Source organism: Pseudorca crassidens, chromosome 12, assembly GCF_039906515.1.
Source record: "Pseudorca crassidens isolate mPseCra1 chromosome 12, mPseCra1.hap1, whole genome shotgun sequence".
Classification (NCBI taxonomy): domain Eukaryota; kingdom Metazoa; phylum Chordata; class Mammalia; order Artiodactyla; family Delphinidae; genus Pseudorca; species Pseudorca crassidens.
In genome coordinates, this window is record NC_090307.1 from 65,695,740 (window position 1) to 65,716,922 (window position 21,183).

General features: G+C 53.7%; 1 protein-coding gene across 8 annotated transcripts in view; it reads left to right on the forward strand.

The window, feature by feature from the left end:
• The window catches only part of DGCR2 (DiGeorge syndrome critical region gene 2), a 69,941-nt gene extending 51,377 nt beyond the window's left edge, over positions 1 to 18,564 (forward strand). For 4 of the 8 annotated variants that reach the window (XM_067699930.1, XM_067699931.1, XM_067699927.1 and 1 more), the window contains 5 exons: positions 697 to 873; positions 8,042 to 8,245; positions 13,504 to 13,656; positions 14,368 to 14,604; positions 15,875 to 18,564. In XM_067699930.1, the coding sequence (XP_067556031.1) occupies positions 697 to 873; positions 8,042 to 8,245; positions 13,504 to 13,656; positions 14,368 to 14,604; positions 15,875 to 16,131 (1,028 nt within the window). In that variant the 3' untranslated portion in view covers positions 16,132 to 18,564. Of the gene's footprint in view, positions 1 to 696; positions 874 to 8,041; positions 8,246 to 13,485; positions 13,657 to 14,367; positions 14,605 to 15,874 lie in introns of all 8 variants that reach the window. The other 4 variants (XM_067699929.1, XM_067699925.1, XM_067699926.1 and 1 more) reach the window with 2 other exon arrangements.
• The last annotated feature ends 2,619 nt before the right edge of the window (positions 18,565 to 21,183 follow it).

Sequence of the window (21,183 nt, forward strand, 5' to 3'; positions counted from 1 at the left end):
CCTTTTCCCAAACACATCCCAGTCCTGCTGTTGATGTGTCTCTGAGGACAAGTGAGGGCTGGTGAGCCTGGGGATCCCGGGCTGCTTGCTCTGTCACCTCCCTGTGGAAAGTGAAGGGACGTTGCACTCGGGCAGAGCTCACTTGTCTCCCAGCCTGGGGGACCTTGTGGCAGGTGGGCGGCCGTGTCTCCACACAGACCGGTCAGGGCCCCGGGCAGTGGCTTCCCCCCGAGTGGCCCCCCCTCAGTCCTCAAAGGTCCTGCTGGAGCATCCCTGACCTGTACTCCTGGAGTGTGAGTGCCTGTTCCTATTTCCCGGTGGAGTAGTTGATTCGGAAATGGCCATTAGGTTTCCAGGCTCAAGAGTCATAGCATGCCTGCAGAGGATCATTCTAGTAGGTTCTCACCTGCCCTAATCCCAGCTCTTGGGGTGAATCCCTAACCCCAGTAGAGGGTGCCAGCCTTTAGGACAGTGCGGATACTCCTGGGCACACTTGTGGTCCTGACACTGTGGTCGAAGAGAGTCCACAGCTTCTCACTGGCTGAGTCCCTCTGAGCAGGAAGGGGCGTCTTTCTCCTTCCTGTGGGCACTGCCGTCCTTGCAGGGCCTCTGACGTTGTAGTAACGTTTCTAAGTGTGCCTGCCTCCCTGCTCCCTGGCCTGCTGCCATCATGCTGTGACGCTGTCTGTCCCGCAGGCTCCTCAGAGGTGCTTCTGCCCCCGGACCCCATCTTCGCGGCGGCCACGTCAGAGGGTGACGGTGTGTTCTGCGCGCAGCTGCAATGCTTCCACTTCCCCACGCTCCGCCACCACGACCTGCATAGCTGGCATGCTGAGAGCTGCCACGACAAGTCCTCGTTTCTGTGTAAAAGAAGTAAGCGCACATCTGACGCAGGCGGGCATCCCGTTTGGCCCTGTAGGCTGGGCCCCAGTGTCATCCCTGAGCCCTCATCTCCCCCCAGGACAGAGGCCCTGCCCACCCCGTGTCGTTAGGAGTTGGGATGACGGTGGTGACCAGAGGACCTGCCACATCTCGTGGTGTCCTGGAGCCTCGGACTCTCTTAGTCACCTCCCCCTGCTCTCCGTGGGTCCTCCAGAGGCCCTCACTCTGCTTCTCTGTCAGCCCCATCTGGGCCACTGCCCTCCAGCCTGTGGTGTCAGGTCTGTTCTGGGCCCTCTGCCAGCTCGCTCGCCCACATTCCACATTGAGGTTCTTCCAGCCTCAGGGCCATGCTGTGATTGTGCAGCCCGAGGGCAGGGCTCCCTCATCTGTCCCCTCTGGGGACCATCCCTGCCTTCGCTGCTGATTTGTCGTGGGTCAGGATTTCACAGGGGCCAGAGCCTGGTTTTGGACTTGGCCGTTGGTCAGTCCTTGCACGGGCACCATCTCATCACATTTATAGGAGCTTCGTGACAAGTCCTCCCAGCTGGTGGGCTCCTCTTCTGTCCTCAGCCATCGTGTTGCCTGTTCTGGACCTTTTCCTCTTCTGTATGAATTTGGGGATCAGTTTTCTGAACTCCCTTATTAATTGTCTATTAGAGAATAGACTTTCTGTTTAGACATTTTTGTGTTTTCTTTCAAATCTTTTTTCTCTTTTAAAACTTCTTTACTTTTTTTTCCTGGTGTTTCTTTTCTTGCAGCTTCACTTAGAAGTGGTAATAGTAAGCATTCTTATCTTCCCAACCCAAAGGGGATGGCTTTTAGTGTTTCAGCATTAAATGTAAGATTTTCTCTAGGACTTAGAAAACCAGATACCTTTATGAGGCTAAGGAAGTACCCATATAGTCCTTGTTTGCTGGGAAGTTTTACATTACAAAAATGTATTGATTTTTATATTAATCCTTTTTCTGCATTTATTGGGAGTGTGTGGTGTTTCTTCTTTACTGTTTTACATTACTGCTTTGTTTATATTACGTGATTTTATCATTTACTCTTTAACATTAATAGATTTTCTCATTTTGAACCGTCCTCCTGGTTTTTGTATGTTTATTGCCAGCTTTGGTTTGCTGATATTTTATTTAGGATTTTTGAAACTGCTTTAAGAAGTGAGCTTAGCCTGTTACTATCATTCCTTTTCCATGTGCTCCTTGAATAGTTTTTGTTATCACATTTATATTAGGTTTATGAAATGAGCTGGGAAGCATTCTCTTTTACCAGCCTCTAAGTCAGTTTGTACTAGTTGGTTATAATCTTGATCTTGTTTGATAGACCAACCTTATAGGAGCATCTGGGCCCAGGGGCTAGGGAACTTTCTAACTTGTTACTTAGATATCATTCCACACTTAGGGAAAAGTTACTAGAATGATACAAGGAACTTCCTGTCATACGCCTTCTACACAGAATCACCAGTTATTTATATTGTGCCACATTTGCTTTATCATTCTCTCTTTGACTATTTTTCCTAAATCTTTTGAGAGTAAATTAGAGATACTGTTCCCTTGAGGCCTAAATACTCAGTGCGTATTTCTAAGAAAAACAGCATGTTCTTATATAACCACAGCACAATTATCCAAACAAGGACGTTTGATCTAGATGCAATACTGCACAATAAATACTACACAACAAACACCGCACAACAATCTGCAATTTATTATTCTGGTGTTCTCAGTTGTTTCAATAACGTGCTTTACTGGTTTTCTTTTTCTTGGCCCAGGATCCAGTTCAGAATCATGCATTGCACTTAGTTGTGGTGTCTCTTTAATTTCCTTTTGGTCTTTCTGTTTGAGTAATTTCTATAGACCTGGCTTCAAGTTTACTAATTCTTTCCTTGGCTGTGTTGAGTCTACTTGTGAACCCACTGATGGCTTTCTTCATCTCTTTTTTTTTTAACATTTCATTTCTAGCATTTCTGTTTGATTCTTACGGTTTCTCTCTGCTGAATTTCCCATCTTGTATGTTGTCAACTTTTCCACTAGAGGTTTTCGCATATTAATCCTACTTGTGTTAAATTTTCTGTGTGTTACTTCCTTCTTCTGTGTCATATCCTTGATGATCGTGTTGTCTCTGGAGTTTGGTATTTCCTTCTGGTTTGTCGTGTGCCTTGTCATATTTTGTTGAAAGTCAGCGCCTTGTATAGGACAGTGGAGGGGAGTCCAGTCATTTTGGTGCCTGGAAATAGGCTGGCCTTTCTTCTGTGTGCCTTGGGTATAGTGGGTGGAGGGGTCTGTCTCAGCAGGAGTCAGACTGGGCTGTGGCTACCTTTATGCATCTTGTTTGCTACACGGCTCTTCTTAGTGTCTGTTCCAGCCTCTGCTTTAGGTTTTCCCTTTGGGCCCCTCTTCAGGGCATCTGTCCTCAAGGCCTTCCGGCGGCGTGGGCTCCTCAAGTGCTTCCCCACCTCCAGCTGGGGTTGTGGAGCCAGCAAGGGGCTTTTCAGCGGTGCCATGATGGCTCCAGGTGTGCTCGGATTGGATGTGGTTGGTGTGGGAAGCTGGAGTGGGCTGGCTAGAAGCTAGCCCATCCCTAGCCACTTAAAATCACTAACACTTCTAAAGTTTTTTCATTTCAATAGTGTTGTATAAATTGAACCATATTGCTATGCATCCTTTGGGGATTGGCTCTCTGCCAGCACAGTTCCAAGTTGTTACATGTGTGTCTTGTCAGTACTTTGTTCCTTTTTATTGCTGAGTAGCATTTAACCAGTCACTCACCTGTTGAAGGACAACTGAGCTGATTCCAGTTTTTTTTTTTTTTTTTAAATATTTATTTATTTATTTATTTATGGCTGTGTTGGGTCTTCGTTTCTGTGCGAGGGCTTTCTCTAGCTGCGGCGAGCGGGGGCCACTCTTCATCGCGGTGCGCGGGCCTCTCACTATCGCGGCCTCTCTTGTTGCAGAGCACAGGCTCCAGACGCGCAGGCTCAGTAGTTGTGGCTCACGGGCCTGGTTGCTCCACGGCATGTGGGATCTTCCCGGACCAGGGCTTGAACCCATGTCCCCTGCATTGGCAGGCAGATTCTTAACCACTGTGCCACCAGGGAAGCCCCTGATTCCAGTTTTTGACTGTTACAGTTAAAGCTGCCATAAACATGTGCACACAGGTTTTTCTGTGAATGTAAGTTTTCCCTTCTCTGGGATAAATGCACAGGATTGCAGTTGCTGGGTTGTATGGTAGTTGCATGTTTCATTGTTTATGAAACTAGTGAACTTTTTCAGAGTGTTTACATTCCCACCAGCCATGTAAGAGTGACCCAGTTTTCTCCACATCGTGGCCAGCACTTGTGATTTTCACTATTTTTAATTTTTAGCCATTCTGATAGGTATGTAGTACTATCTCATGGTTTTAATTTGCATTTCCCTGAGGCTAATGATGTTAAACCTTTCCGTGTGCTTATTTGTATATTTTCTTTGGTGAAATATCTGTCCATGTCATTTGTCCATTTTCTAGTTGGATTGTTTGGGTTTTCTACTGTTGAGTTTTCAGAGTTCTTTATGTATTGTAGGTTCTAGTTCTTTGGCAGATGAGTTTTTTACAGGTACTTTTTCCTATTCTGTAGCTTGTCTTCATCCTCTTCACATGGGCTTTAACAGAACAAAGGTTTTTAGTTTTGCTGAAGTCCAGTTTAACAATTCTTCCTTCTATGGGTCACTCTTTTGGTGTCAGGTCTGAAAACTCTTTGCCTAGCCTTACATTCTGAAGAGTTTACCCTGTGTTGTGTTCTAAAAGTTTTATAGTTTGTATTTTACATTTGAGTCTATAATCCATTTTGAGTTAATTTTTTAATAAGGTGTGAGAATTAGGTCAAGCTTCATTTTTTTGCTGTGGATGTCCAGTTGCTCGGGCACTGTTTGTTGAAAAGCTGTCTTGCCTTCATTGCATTTTGTGCCATTGTCAAAACTTAGTCAAGCATGTTTGTGTGGGTATATTTCTGGGTTCTCTATTCTGTTCCATTGAACCTTCTGCATTACCACACTGTCTTGATTACTGTAGCTGTATAATCAGTGTTGAAATCAGGAAGTGGTTCCTCCTACCTTATTCTTCTAGGTCAGGATGGTTTTAGCTGTTCTAGAGCCTGTGTCTTTTCTACCTAAATTTTAGAATAAGCTTATCTGTCTATAAAAACCTTGCTGGGATTTAGATAAGAAGTGCATTAAACCTATATAGGTCAATCTGGGGAGATGTACATCTTTACAATGTTGAATCTTCCAATGCACGAACATGGTATGTCTCTCCATTTACTTAGATATTCTTTTATTTCTTTCATGAGCATTATGTATTAGTTAATGCTCATTGCTTTTATGCCCTTTCAATGGGCAGAGCTAAGACGTGTGTGTGTGTGTGTGTGTGTGTGTGTGTGTGTGTGTGTGTGTGTGTGTATGTGTGTATACATGTGCGATTTTTAATACTGATTTAGTTCCTTTAATGGCTATAGGCGTATTCACATCTCCTAGTTTTCTTGAGTCAGTTTCGGTAAGTCATGTGTATCTAGGGCGTTGCCCATGTAATCTAATCTAAATAATAGCTTATGATTTTTTTGAAGCATTTGTATGTCTGTCATTGTGCTCTCCTTTTGTTTCCTGATATCATTTACGTACTCTTCCTTTTTCTTGATCAGTCTCACTGGAGGTTTGCCTCTTTGATTCATCTTTATGAACTCCCGGCCACAGGGTTTTTATACATCTGGTAGCTCAGGCTTGTTGGTGCTCTTGCTCAGATCTTTTTTGGCTGCATGATACATCAGTTTTTGAAAGAGACATGTTATAATCTCTCACTATGCATGTTGATTCATCCATTTTTCCTTGATACTCTCTAATTTTAGCTTTATCTTTCTTGAGATCATGTTGTTAGGGACATAAGCCATTATAATTATTATATCTTCCTGGTGAGTTGAACCTTTCAATCATTAATCGAACCTTTTTTACCCATAGTAGTTTTTGTTTGTTTTACTTAAAGTCTCCTTCTTTTCCAGTGGTAGCTGTAAAATGGTGTTCCCCTGACCCCTCCTCAGGCTTGATTAATTTGCTATAAGAGCTCACAGAACTCAGGAAACCTGTCTACCCACTAGATTACTGATTTATTGTGATGAGGAGACACATAAGGCGAGGTCCCCAATGAAGGAGCTCTGTTCTTGGGGAGCTTGGTGCCCAGCACAGCAGCCTGCAGAATGGTCTGGTTCCGTGTCATGGAAGCTTTCCAAAAAGGCCAGAAAGCTGTCCTTTTGGGTTTTTATGGAGGCTTCATTACATAGGCATGATTGATTAAATCGGCCGTTGATGATTGATTCAACCTCCACCCGCCCCTACCCACCCCTTCCGCAGAAATCAAGGGATGGGAACCAAAAGTTCCAACCCTCTGATCACAGGGTCGGTCCTCCTGTCAACCAGATTCCAAAAGTCACTTCATCACAGAACAAAAGACTCCTGTATCACTCTCTGCACTTAGGAAATTCCAAGCATTTGTGAGCCAGGAACTGTGGGCGAAGACCAAATGTATATGAGAAGTGTATGTTGGTCATCTGAATGACCAAATATATGTTTCTTCTAAATCACACTGTCACATACTTCTGTGAAACTCCGTTCTCTTTTCCTCTCTTTGCAGCATGAGTACTGTATACGTTAGATCTCTTAGTGTTAAAAACCCAACACTGCACAGTTGTAATTGCTTTACCATCTGCAGCCGTTTCCTTTGCCCACTGCAGCTTTGCTTCCACACACCTCTTTCACTGTCACTGGCACATACATTCCAGGTATATTACCTTTCCATATGTTATGGGCCCAGCACTACACTATAGATATATTATTTTATACAACTGCCTTTTAATTAAGTTGAGAGAATAAAGGAGGAAAAAATATGCATTTATACTGTCTTATAATTACATAATTGCCTTTTCTAGTGCTTTTTGGCTTTTTGTATGGATTCAGATTACTCTCTGAAGGTCACCTGCTTTTTGCTGCAGAGCTTCCTTTGGTGTTTCTTATCCTGGGAGTCAGAAAGCACAAGTTCTCTCAGGTTTTGTTTACCCGGGAAAGTCTTCATTTTTGAAAGACAGCTTTGCTGGATGGAGAACTCTTGGTTGACAGCTTTTCCTTTGAGCACTTAGAATTCATTATCCCACCGCCTTCTGGCCTCTTGGCAGGGAATCTTACTGGGGTTCACAATAAGTATTGTGTCATTTTTTCTTGCTCTTTTTAAGGTTTCCGTCCTCTCTGACTTCCCGCTTTCTCCCTGTGCCATGTCTGTTCTTTGTGTTTATCCTACTTGAAGTCCGTTGAGCTTCCTAGATGTGCAGGATTCTGCTTTGCAGCGAATGTGGGCGTTTTTGTCCGTTGTGTCTCCACATGGTTTTCCTGCATCTCCAAGGGCTCTGCTCATTTTCTTCATCCTTCCTCCCTCTGTTTGAGCAGGAACACTTTTATGTAAGTTTCTTGCCCTGCACACTCCTGATCATGTGGGTCACACAGATTTGACTCCAGTCAAGTGTGGCACAGACCCGAGGTGTGGCATCTTCTGCGAGTTTTCCTAGATGTCCCTACCCCACTGAGAGACCAGAACATCTCCTCCTCGTGTCCCTGAAGAGAACCACACCCCTGCCTCAGCCCTCATGCCCAGCATTGGGCGTGTCTCCTACCCGCTTCAGGGCCTGCGCCTTCACCCCCTCTTGTCTCACACCAGCAGTTCTTCCTCCTCTGGTACCAGTCGGCTTTGTGCGAATTCACTGTGTGTCTCAGTTCCAGTGGACCGTCTCCGAAGGCTCATTTGAGATACATTCTGATGCTAAAAGGGCTGATACTCATGATACCTGCATTTTATAATGGAGGGAATCTCACATGTAATGCGCTTAGGCACTTGAAAGCAAGCGCTTCTCCCCGGGCTCTCTGTCCCTGCTGTCTGCTCGTGGCCAGGTATGCTGAGCAACGTGTTGTCCTGACAGTGTGCCAGGCGGTCTCTCAGCCCCTCCCTGTGACCACGGGCAGACCCACCACCCTGGAAGGGGGTGCTTCAGGTCCATCTTGCCAACTCCTCTGCTGTCATGTTGGCCCAGGCCCGGGTGGGGAGTCAGGGCTCCTCTGGCTGGTGACCCACATATCTCTTCCTATTGCAGGTCAGACATGTGTCGACATCAAGGACAACGTTGTGGATGAAGGGTTCTACTTCACCCCCAAAGGGGACGATCCGTGCCTGAGCTGCACCTGTCACAGAGGGGAGCCCGAGATGTGCGTAGCTGCCCTGTGCGAGCGGCCCCAGGGCTGCCAGCAGTACCGCAAGGACCCTAAGGAGTGCTGCAAGTTCATGTGCCTGGACCCAGGTGAGATGGCGAGCTCGGCCTTGCGTGGGGCTGCGTGTTCACATGGCAGCTGTGACCAAGGGCTGTAGGCCTGTCTTCTCTCCTGGTTACACTCAGAACTGGCTTCCGTCGTGGTCCCCATTGGAGCTCTTCCTGTTTCTGAGTGTGGTGACGTGGAAGGTGATGACAGTTTCTGTTGCTTGCCATTATCAGTCTTTACTGTTAGAATCTTTAAGAAAAAGATTAAATATTACCCACAGTTTTGACATAAAACTCCTCCCCACTCGGTGGTGACTCACAGTGGACGCCAGGGGCCATGTGGTCTCTGGGTGACCCTCCTCCTTCCACTTCTGATAAAAGAGCAGCGGGTGGGACTGTCCTTTCAGCCCTTAGCACAGCAACTCACGCACCTGATTGTTCTCCACGCCAGAGCAGCTGGCATCTCCCTGTGAATTCATGACCTCAAGAGAAATGTAAATCAGAAGCATGAATTTCAATGTGAGCGACACGGGCTTGTGGGCCCCACAGCGGACGGCTTGGGCAGGACCTATGGAGGGAAGCTGGAGCCACATGTGAGGGCCACACACCGAGAGCCGTCCTGCTCCCCAGGGCCATCAGGGCAAGCCAGACAGCGTCAGGCTGGCTGAGGCTCGGCGGGCCGGGTGCTCTGGCGTGTATCCCAAACCTGTGTGGCTGGCTGTGGTGCATGCAGAGGCCATGTTTGCGAGGAGCCAGCAGGGGACATGGAGCTGGGGTGCGCTCAGGCCTCCCCATCCCACAGGGTAGATGGTACCCGCTACTGAAGGGCACATGCCTGCAGATGTCTGACAAGCCAGTTGGGTGCCTGCCAGGTCTCCTGCGCCCCAGCCACATCACTCTAGCCTCCAGCTTACTCACCTTCCACGGGAGTCAAATGCTGGCTTTCACAAGTCTCTTCACCAGGATTCCTGGTTCCGTTTCTCAGGAGTTGACTTCTGCTGCCTTGACTCTCTGTCCAGGCTCTGTAAGAATGACCAAACATATACAAGCGTGACTCATCTGTGGGCATGCATGGCCCGTGGAGCCCACCCAGCTCTGAGGACTTTTCAGCAGCCCACGGCCTTCAGGGCATCTGGGCAGGATCAGAGCTGCCACAGGCCTCTCTCCAGTGCAGCCAGAATAGCCCAGTCAAGGCCTCACCCTGCCCCACACTGTGGCCTTGCTTCTGCAGCCTTCTGACTGCCTCCCAGGCCAAGCATCCTCTTCTGGGAACTGCCCACACTGCAGCAAGGAAAGAGACACCAGGAAAATATCTCCTTCAACAAGGCTAGGATGTCTGCTCTCACACCATGTTCGGGGTTATATGGGAGGTCAAGGGCAATGTCAGAAAAGGCATCCAGACTAGAAGGGAAGAAATGAAATCATTTCTTGTTGTAGATGATGTGATTGTCTGCGTAGAAAATCCTAGAGGATCTACAAGAATGTTGCTAGAATTAATAAATGTGTTTAGTTTAGCAAGGTCTTCAGATACAAGGTCAATATGCAAAAATCCATTATGTTTATATATACTACCTGTAAAAAGTTGGAAATTGAAATTTTTAAGAAAAGTACCATTTATTAGTAGCACCAAAAACCATGAAATACTTAGGTACAAATCTTACAAAATATGCACACCGTCTGTATGCTACAAATCGTTAAGACACTGATGAAAGAAATCAAGGGCATAAATGAAATAAAAGGTTCATGGATCAGAAGACTCAATATCACTAAAAGGTTAATTCTCCCCAAATTATCTATAGATTCTATACAGTACCAACCAAAATTCCAGCAGGGTTTTTTTATAGACATTAACAAGTTGATTCTAAAATTTATGTGGAAAGGCAAAGGAATTAGAATAGCCAAACCGGTTTTTAAAAAGAACAAAGTTGGAGGATTCATAGCACCAGATATAAAACTTACTATATAGTCATAGTAATCAAAACTGTGATTTTTTAGCACAAGAATAGACACATAGGTCAGTGGAACAGAATAGAGAGTCTAGAAATAGTCTACACTTATGTGGTCAACTGCTGTTTAACAGAGGTACAAAGACAATTCAATGAAGAAAGGATAGTCTTTCAACAAATGGAGCTGGAACAATTGGACATCCATAAGCAAAACAAAAAAATTAACCTTACACTACACTTCTTGCAAAATGGTCATACACCTATGTAAAACTTTAAATTATAAAATTTCTAGAAAAAAACATACGTTCTTTTATTTTATTTTTAATTTTGGGATATAGTTGATTTACAATGCTTTAGTTTCAGGTGTACAGCGAAGTGAATCAGTTAGACATATACATATATCCACTCTTTTTTTAGATTCTTTCCCCATATAGGCCATTACAGAGTATTGAGTAGAGTTCCCTGCGCTACACAGTAGCGTCTTATTAGTCATCTATTTTATATATAGAGTAGTGTGTGTATGTCAATCCCAATCTCCCAATTTATCCCTCCCCCCCAACATATGTTCTTTTAAAATTAAGTCTTTTAAAAGAAAACAGGAGAAAAATCTTTGTAACCTTGGGATATGCAACATTTTTAGATCAAAAGCATGGTCCACAAAAGAAACATTGATAAATTAGACTGCATCAAAATTGAAAACTTCTGCTCCTTGAAAGACCCTTAAAGAATTGAAAAGATAAACCACCAACAGAGAAACACAGATCCGACAAAGGTCTTGTATTCAGAGTATATAAAGAACTCTCAAAACTCAATAATAAGAGAACAAACCACCCTGTTAAAAAATGGGCAGAGGCTCTAAAATGACACTTGACCAGAGCAGATGCACGAAGTCAGCCAAGCACCTGAAAAGATGTTCAGCGGTCATTCAGCTCATTCAGGAAACAAATCGACGCTGAGCAACGGCCTCTCCTTCCGTCCTGCGCTGGTGCCCGGGCTTGGGGCCGAGAGGTGTGAGGTGCTGGCCGTGCACCAGCCGGTAGCAGAGCCTGCATCAGGGACCAGGCACCCGCCTCCGATTCCTGCTGAGCTTCGGCTCCACCTGCTTCCTCCACAGAGACTGGATGCTGTCGTTGGCACCGAGCCCAGTGGGGCGCCAAGCTCCTCGTGGTGGCCTGGGGAGGCCTGGGCAGGCTTAGGCATCAGACCAACGGTCAGGCCAGCGGCCTCCGGGGCCCCTTCCATTCAGCAGCGTCTGCTGCAGCATTATGTGTCTTCTGTCGGGGCCCAGGGCTGGCCAGGGACCTGCAGCCTGGACCACAGCAGGCAGCCCCGCCTGGCACTGTCCGGACCCCATGGAGGGACCTGACATGTTGAGGGCCCCCGGGGGCCCCTGGCTGGCCTCTGCCCCCTGGGACAGTACTCTTTTCTTCATGTCTGACTGCTGGTACCTCTTCCTGGTGAGTACCGTGGATGACGGTCAGGGACCTTGGCCGTGTCCTTGGGCTTATTTTAGGACTGAGCAGGAATTAGTCATTGCAGAGGCCCGCTGCTTTAGTTACCCCCCGACCCTGGGGTCTCTGAGCTGGCCGCCAATTAACAGCAGCCCCGTGGGCTGACAGACCTCCTCCCAGACGGGGATGAAATGTTCCCTTGAGACCGGTATCAGAACAGCAGCTAATTAATGAGAGGATGTTTCCTTTCACACACTTACTCCAGTGTTGTCAGCAGTAAATGCAGCTTTGGGGGAAGCTTTCTGGCCCCATGGGAGGAGGGCCAGTATGAGCCTGGCCATCCAGTTGGCACCTGTGTTGGCTGTGAAGTGTCTCCTCAGGGCTGGCAGTTGAGGACTTGCCCATGTGGCTGTTGCAGAAGTGGGAGTGGACACAGAGGCTCCCATGGCTCAGGTCACTCCTGCCCAGTGAAGCTCCCTGGCCTCCATGCTGCGTCTGGAGGCAGGTGTTCCCAGATCCCCCTGGTTCCGATTCTGTGACTCGGCGGAAGTGGCAACCTCATGCAGGCGAGAGCCCTGGGAATGCCTGACACCGTTCTCTCCCTCTCTGCCTTGCACCAGCACCTCTCCTAGCAGCGCCCAACAAGCCTGGTGTGTGCCGGGCAGGTCAGGTCAGACCCTGAGCTAGTGGCCAGTGGGATGTTGAGTTGCATCCCCGGCCTCTGCCCACCAGGTGCCAGAAGTGCCTCCCCCGCCTGCTGTTGGGGACCGCCAAAGGTATCACCAGAAGCTGCCAGTGTCCCCGGGGGTGCAGAGTCACCCTGGTGAGGTCCCTGGACACGTGTGGTCAGAGGCACAGGGCCCTTAGCAGAGCGCCCTGCAGCTGCAGCCTCCACAAGCAGAGGACTTTGGGACGCTTGACTGGTGGGGCGGGGTTGGTGCTCACCACGGAGCTGCTGCCCAGGCCCTAGGCCCCCACCACTTCTGCCCCAAGACATCTGGGTGCAGGCCGGACTCTGGCACCCCAAGGAAGCTGCTGCGGGACCCTGGGCCTCCACCACGGAGCTGGCCCAGAGCAGGCCCTGCCCAGCCTTACTCGGGCGGGTGCTATGACCCGATGGGGAGAGGAGCGTGAGTTGGCGGCGGGGTTCCCGTGTGAACACTTTCTCCCTGGGTGACCCCTCTCCATCCTACGAGACCGTGAATGTGCAGTTGAGTCCCTGGCGGTGGCCCCCAGGCTCCCCACCCACAGAGAGGGTGGGCAGGAGGGTGGGCGTGGGGAGGTCAGGAATCAGAATAGCCAATGCGTGTATGTTTAACTGAATCACTGTGCTGTACACCTGAAACTAACACAACATTGTTAATCAACTGTACTCCAATATAAAATAAAAAGGTAAAAAAAAAGAATCAGAACAGACACAGGGCTGAGGGTAGACAGGGGCTGTAAACAGGGACTCTGGGGTCCAGGGGAAGCTGCACCTGCATCCTCTCCGGATCACCTGTGGGGTCCAGGTGACCCCAGCCTCCACATGTGAGCACTGCTGGGTGCAGGGGAGGGGCAGAGAGCTCTGGGCCCCCCGTAGGACTGAAGCCAAGCTCTGAACTCAGGCCACTGACACAGCCCTGCTGACCTCAGCTCCCCTGCATCAGGGAGGACCTGGGTGCTGCGGCCGGATGCACAGTCCTGCTCAGCACCCCGTCCAGCCCCGAGTGGCTTCCGGGGCTCAACCCCAGCAATGGGGGCGGGTGGGGAATGGGGTAGCGACAGAGCCTTCAGGAGGGGCTGAGGCCAGGCTGCGGCATCCCAGTGGCTGTGTGCGGGGCCTGGCACTAGGAGGGGTCAGGAGGTACACTGCCTGGGGGGCCAACCCCCCTCCTGAGAGCAGCTCTCCCCGTCCGCACAGACGGCAGCAGCCTGCTGGACTCCATGGCCAGTGGGATGCGTCTGATTGTGAGCTGTGTGTCCTCCTTCCTCATCCTGTCACTGCTGCTCTTCATGGTCCATCGGCTGCGCCAGAGGCGCCGGGAGCGCATTGAGTCCCTGATTGGAGCAAACCGTGAGTGCCCAGCCCTGCCTCCCACACAGTGGCTCGGTGGCGGTCCCAGGGCAGGGAGGAGGAAGACAGGGCTGCCCGGCAGCTGTGCCTTGCCTGCTCCTGCTCCCACTCCCAGGCTGAGCCACACGAGTGTGGTGGGAGGGGCGCCAGCCCTGGCCTCCCAGGGTGTGTGGGCACCTGCCGGGGCAGCCTGCCCGCTAAAGACGTTGGACACCCGTGGCTGGTGGCAGCTTAGGGAGCATGGTCCACCCTCCTCAGCCCACGTTCTCTGCCACAGCTTGTGCCTGCGTAGAGTTTCTGAGATTCCCCCTTGTCTCAGTGAGCAAGCCAGGAGGCTTCCCAGTCCCTGTGGGGAGGGGGGCTGAGGATCATGGTGACGAGGGACCACAGCTGCTGTGTTAGGGCCCCAGGGCCTCCGAGGGCACACGTGTCAGGTCTGAAGGCCCCGCATCACGGTGAGCCCTCCTGGAGATGGAGCTGCAGGGTGGGCAGCACGCCGAGGCCGTCGCGGGTCACGCCCAGATGCGCTGAGAGCGCGAGTTCTGCGGGCCAGAGCTGGTGGGTGGGTGGGTGGGGCTCCCAGTGTGGATGGCAGGTAGCAGCCGGGCACAGGCGTGTGACTGTCGGAGTGCGGGGTGCCCTGGGCCTGGACGTGGCAGGTCCAGCCCAGGAGTGATGGCTCCGGGCTTGTTTCTCTCTCCAACCGCCCAGTGCACCACTTCAACCTCGGCCGAAGGATCCCTGGCTTTGATTATGGCCCAGATGGGTTCGGCACAGGCCTCACACCACTGCACCTCTCCGACGATGGGGAAGGCGGTACTTTCCATTTCCATGACCCTCCGCCTCCCTACACCGCGTACAAGTACCCGGACATCGACCAACCCGATGACCCGCCGCCACCCTACGAGGCCTCCATCAACCCGGACAGCATGTTCTACGACCCTGCAGGTGACCCCCAGGGCAAGGGAGCCATGGGTCACAACCAGTTGGCATGCGGGCCAAGGCCCTGTGGCCCCCCAACTTCTGCCCGGCCTTCTGCTTTTGCTTTGGTTTTCCCTTTAAGATGGTCCCACCGTCTGGGGTGGGCACACTCTTCCCAGGGTCGTAGGTGGCCACTGGCAGTGGTCTCCCTGCCCCTGCCTCCCTCCCGGGAACTCCTGTTAGTGAGCACCCCTCGGGGCCCCCTCAGCAGGGCCCTGTGGGGAGTGGGGTGCCCGGACGCTGGGCTGTCAGGCATGGTGCACGTGTGGTGAGCTGAGGAGACACCCCCTCGGCATGCCCTCCTGTCCAGCGGCCACTTGAGTCTGTTGTTCATCTGATACTATGGAAAATCATTCCTCACAGGTGAAGCAGAAAGAACAGCAGGTGTCCTGCCCATGGCCTGACCTGTCCCTGTCCCTGGTGTGCACGCAGGTGTCCCATCCTGATTCCCTGTGTGTTACACACACATGCACACGTAACACAGCAGGCTGGGCTTTGCAAGGCTGGCACTGCTGTGTTCTTGGTCTGTTCCCGTCAGTTAGTCCCGTCCTTTGTGGTCTGCACCGGCAGGAAAGCCTTGGATTTGACCTCTGTCCTTGGGACACTGATTGTCACAATATGCTGTCCAGGGGGCCAGGGTGGGTAGGACGAGGGTTGCTTCTGGGAGTGCGAGTTCCAGATGCCTCCGTAGACCAGGCTGCAGGGGAGCAAATGCTCCCCGGGGCAGGATGGCAGGACTGCTGGGCTGGGGGTGTCGGCCAGGGGAGCGGCGGTGCTGGGTCCCTGAGCCCCGAGCTTTCAGAGAGCACCTGCAGGAATAAGGAGGGGCTGCCACCAGGTCTCCCTCAGACCAGGGTGTTCTGCAGACCCCCAGACAATTGGCCGGGCTGCCTGCTCTGGTCCATCTCCTGCACTTGCCCCCGTGTTCCAGCCCATGTCTAATGCATGTGAGCCCTGCCTGGACCCCCAGAGTCTGAGAGGGTTTCCCCCTCCCCTCCCTTTGATCTGCTGACTCAGTCAAAGCGTGTCCCCTACGCACACATCATGCTTTGCTCACGGCTGTACCCCTGCTCCAGCCCCACACAGCCCACTTGCATGGCGAAGGTGCGGGGTGAGCACGGTGGAGCCCCGTGGGGCAGGCTTTCGCCTGCCCGGCAGTGTTGGTGGGAGCAGGCAAGCAGGAAGAGCATACCCCGAGCCAGGACCACCCCCTGCTGACCTCCATCTCCTCCCGCAGATGATGACGCCTTTGAGCCAGCAGAGGCCGCCCAACTGACCACAGGGGATGGTGGTGGTGAGGGTGCAGCGCCCCGGCGCCTGGAGCAGCCCCTGCCCACCCCCAGGGCCTCTCTGGCCGAACTGGAAGACTCAACCGACAGCAGCAGTGTCCTCCTCGTGCCCCCTGACCCCGCCCAGAGTGGCAGTGCCCTGGCCACAGAGGCGCTGCCGGGGGGCGGCCGCCACAGCCGAAGTTCCCTCAATACTGTGGTGTAGAGGACGGCGGGCCCGCGGCCCAAATGGGCAGGGAGCACCTGTTTGCCGTCGAGAAAAACGCTGATCCCCTTGGGAGACTTGAGGGGCCCCTGAGTGAGCCTGGACCCAGCTGCACAGCCACACCCCTGACGGCGGGCACACAGACACCACGCCAGCCCCCAGGGCGCCAGCACCTGCCCGAGGGTCTTTGGGGGCTTCAAACACACGCGTAGCTTTGGGTCACTGTCTTTTTCTTTTTAAACGGCAGAAGGATGACAGAGTTGGTGAGACCACATGTGTCAGGAGCAGGGAACAAAGGAGGCGCCATACGCTCTAGTGGGGCTGGACACTCCAGCTCTGATGGACTTGCTTGCTGCCACGCGCCCTCCAGAGGAGCCCGGGCTGCCGCGCACGCCTAGCTAGCCGCCGCTCGAGAAGGCACGCCCGGGTGACAGTCTGAGGACTGTCAGTGCAGTCGGGGCAGATGGCCTTGGAGGTTGCCCCAAGGGCTGCTCTGGCGGTGGTCCCCCAGGTCCAGTTGTGAACATCCAGCTGTGGGGGCTGGGGGCTGGCCTGGTGCCCGAGGTGCCCAAGGCCCTGAGGAGGGCAGCTGGGAAGGAGGCTGGACTCTGTACTGTCTTTCCAGCTGGGCTCCGTGAAGCTCAGTTGCACACCAGGAGGCCTGGGCCCCACCCCAACCATTCTCTCCCCGGCAACACAATGCGTGGCCCGCCCTGGGCAGCTCTGGGGTCGGGCTGGGGCCTTTAGTCACGCATGAGTGTCCTGGCCCTGGATCCTCCACTGGGGCTGGCTCCTGGCTGCTGCCCTCTGGAGCCCCCACTCCTGCTGAATTTGCCCCTGGACCTGGCCTGCCCCCACCCCACCTTGTTTGTGCCATAAGGGTTGTGTCTTTGGGGGGACGGATGGCTGAAATTCACATCCTGGGCTGTCCATCTCCCAGAAGTCCACTTCCTGCCCACCACCGCCACCACTGGAGCCACGTGCCCAGTGGCTGCATGCCACCTTCCTGTCCCCAGCAGCAAGGTGCTGGGTGTCTTACCCTGGGGGGCCTTTGACTGAGGGTCACTGTTGCCTGTTTCTGGGCAGTGGTCTTGTCTCCTGACATGGGGTTTTTAGCATTTCTGAGGTTTGGAGGTTAAGCGGGTTTTGTGCGATTTTTAGCACATTCATATCTTTTCTACGTTGAATGTCTGGATCTTTTCTTTGTTGTGTGCATGTGTATCTGTGTGCGTATGTGTGTGTATGTGTCTAAGTGTTTGCAGGTGGTGGCGGTACACGGGGACTCAGGCCTGGGGCCCCCCTTTCCAGGGCCAGCCATGGCGTGCTGGGCGGCCCCAAGGCGTGGCCCTCAGCTGAGAGCAGGGAGCCCTTCCCTGGCCCCTCGTGCCCTCCTAGACCAGCAGTGAGCGGGGGATGACTTGAAGTGGGTGCTCTGTGGTGACAGGCCTCGCTGGCACAGTCCATTTCTGGACACGTTCTCACAGTCTCCCGTTGGGGACCGTTTTGTTCTTCCCGGGGCAGCATGAGCTTCTCAAGTTGCCCATAGACCGGGGTTTGGCCCACAGGAGCCAGAGTGCTGCAGGCAGCCCCACGCGGGCAGGCTGCGTGCTGAGCAGGCCTGCACTCCCCCTGCCAAGGACTGGGACTGGAGAGTGGCTGCACTGGCTGCTGAAGACAAAGCAGAACGTGTGTCCTGCCTCCACTGTGTTCTGGGCACTGAGCAGCTGTCACAGGCCTTGTTGGTGCTAGGTGAGGGTCCTGAGCACTCCTGCTTTGGAGTGGGCTCCCCCGTGGAGCCCCAGAGGATCCTGCCCCCAACAGCTCAGGGTCCCTCCCAACCCCCATGTCTCTGGCCCAGGCTTCAGACCCGTGTGTACAGGGCAGGGCGTCTGGCACTAGATGTGTGGGATTGGGGACTGAAGGACTGCTGGGCCAGTTGGGCATGTGGGAGTCACTAAGGGGGTGGCCCGGAGCAGGCTGTGGGGGCCACAGATGGGGGCCTGCTTCTGGACAGGCCAGGGCTCCGGGGTTGCTCAGCCCACGTGCAGCACTGTTTCAGGCCTTGCCTGCTGCGGGCAGTGTCCCCAGGAGCTAGTGCCCCAGGGGCTGAGCTCCACTGGGGATGGGGGTGGGGGAGTAAGGGGAGAGGTTGGGTCGGCCTTCTGCCTAGGCCAACCGTCATGAGATCTGGTTGTGCTCCGTGGTCAGACAAATCCCAACCAGCCCTGGCTGAGAGTCTTGTGCTCCTGTGAGAGCTGCTGACCTGCTTGGTGGGGGTGGGTGTCTATAGGCCGTTGTCTCAAGGCCTGTTTATGTTTTCCTTTCACTAAGGGTTTTTAGTTTGGGTTTATTTTGGTTGGGCTGGCACTAATTCTTAAGATGCTGTGAGAACCGTTTCATCCGAATGCCAAATAAATTTGTGTTCTGGAAGAAGTGTGGTCCGTCCTCGGTGCGGCCCCAGCTGGAGCAGGAGGCTCCAGCCAAGTTGGGGCCGAGGGACAGGTGCAGAGGTGGCTGTGTGGAGGAGTTGGGCCACCTCTGGAAGCCAGGGCAGGCGTGGCGTTCTGAGACACCTATCTCTTCCGTTCTCTGACCGTGGTCTTTTCAATAATTTCTCAGTTCCTGATGTGAGGAAAGAGGGCGCCCAGGGGACTCAGCCTCGGGTGGGTCCTCGTGCTGGGCGGGCAAGGGGTTGGTTTAGGAAAGGCACTGGTGCGGCCCCTGGGGCCTTGGGGAGGCGGCCCTCGGGCCTGAACGCCTGCGGGGCGGCGGGCGGTCCGGGCAGCACCGCGGACAGCGCCTTGGTCGGGGGTGGGAGGTTGGGGCGCGGCCCTCGCGCTTGGGAAGGCGCGCCCGCCGAGCGCATTCCGGTGCGTCGTCGTCTCTCCTGGCCACTCGCGGGGCGGGGAAATCGGAACCCCGCTTTCCAAGAGAGCGACTGGGGCTCGGGCCACAGCCTGGGGTCCGCTGGGCGCCGGGACCTCCGAAACTGCGGCGGAAGCCGGGGTCCCACCGGGGCGGGGCGGAGCGGAGGAAGCAGTGGCTTCCCAGACCCTTTGGTCCGCAGGGGTGCGCTGGTAGGAGAGAGGCTGTGGTCTTGGGTCGTCCTCCCCACCCCAGGCCCCCAAGTCAAGGCACTGGAATCCAAGGTGCCATTTCCCTCGAACTTCGTCCTTTCTGGTGGCCTTGCCATGTCACTTCTGGTCTCCAGACTCCATTTCCTCGTCTGTAAATGGGCATAATAATAGCATCCCCCCACCCAGGAATAGTTGGGGTGTGGGGGGGTCCGTGAAAGCGTGCAGCTTGTCTCGACGCCGGCGTTTGTTGCTGGCAGCCGTCCCTGCCCCGAGATCAGAGCGAGTGCCTGGCGAGCTCCAGCTGTCTCCCCACTGGAGGCGCCGCCCCTCCGACCCTCCCCGCGCCTGGAGCCCCCAGGACTCAGCCACGCCCCTAACTCACCCCGCTGGTAAATTCGCCGCCCTCGCTGGTTTCCTCGGCCCGCGTCCTCCGCCACTTACTGCTGCACCATGCGGTCCCTGGGCTTGGTGCTCGCCTTCCTCGACGTGCCGCTGGTGGCGCGCGCCGACTCGGAGGGTGAACACAGGACCCTGCCTTTCTGCTCTGCCTTACCCTCCCCGGACGCTCCCTCTTCTCCGCTTTAGGCCCTGCCCCTAGTTGGGGGGGTGCGACTTTTGGGGAGGAGAGGTTGGAATTGGGGCGACAGGAGAATAGGGTCTGCCTGGCATCCACTGGCCAAAGCCCTGTGCTCCCACCCTTGGACCCCGGCTGGGATGGTGCTCAGGGCCCAGATGGCCTGCATCAGCCCAGTCCCCTCCCACCGTCTGCAGGTGCCTGGTGCTACGACTCCCAGGACCCAAATTGTGGTGAGGACAGTGTTGTGTGAGGCTGTGTGGCATTGGTCTGTGTCCTGTGTCCACTGCACTTCTGTGGTCTCTGCGGGTTTTCTGTCTGTAGTCCTGGGTCGCAGCGATTGGGAGCCCGCAGTGTGTGTATGACTGTCCCCTTCTGTGTGTGTCCGGATCTGTGGCTGCTGTGCTCTCCAGTCCTGTGTGTGCCAAGCTGCTCACATCAAGCGGGACCCATAAGTGTGCCATGTGGCCAGCCCACATGTGAGCAGGTCGTGGAGGTCCCCAAAGTTGGCATGTGGCCGGGTGCCAGGAGACTTTCCCAGGCCCCTTCCCTGTGGAGCAGCTGCCTGCAGGGGCTGTACCTGTGATGGTGTTGCAAACACTATGTCCAGGCCAGGTTTGGGGGGGTGGCAGTTGTGCCCTGTCAGGTGGGTGCTCTTCCCTGGGTGTGTGTGTGGGGGGAGGGCCACCTTTGTGCACCCCCATGTCTCAGCCCCCCAAGAGACCTAGACCTGTTCCCCCAGGCCCCACCCACTGGAAGGAGATGGCCCCAACCTGTGGGGGCCCAGGCCAGTCCCCCATAAACATCGACCTTCGCTGGGTCCAGCGGGACCCCACCCTTGGACCCTTCATCTTCCAAGGCTATGACTCAGCACCTCCAGGCCCGTGGACACTGGAGAATCATGGTCATACAGGTCAGCACCCTGGGTCAGGCTCCCCCTCCCACAGACAGGGACAGCAACCCCCTGCACAAGGATCAGGATCCCCACACAGGAGATGAGACACCCTACAGAGACCAAGGACCCCCCCACAAGGGTCAGGAACCCCTACAGATGGATTAAGAGCTTCTACATAAGGATGGGAACACCCCCACAGAAATCAAAATCTCCATAAATGGCACAGGAAGCTCCACACACAGTGGTCAAGACATCCCCCAATGGAGGTCTGGAACCCCCACATAGAGGTGCCAGGAACCCCCTACCAGTAGCAATCAGCCATTGTCCCTGAGGACCAGAAGTCAGGGCGTACCCAGAGGTCAGAACTCCTGGAGTCAACCCCCAACAATCCCATAGCTGAGGTGGATCAGGACCCCCGCCACGGGAGGCTGCCTTCTCCCCTCCGTGCAGGGTCAGGGATTTCCACTGCAGTCTGTGGAGCCCCACTTGGCCGGCCAGCAGAGGGG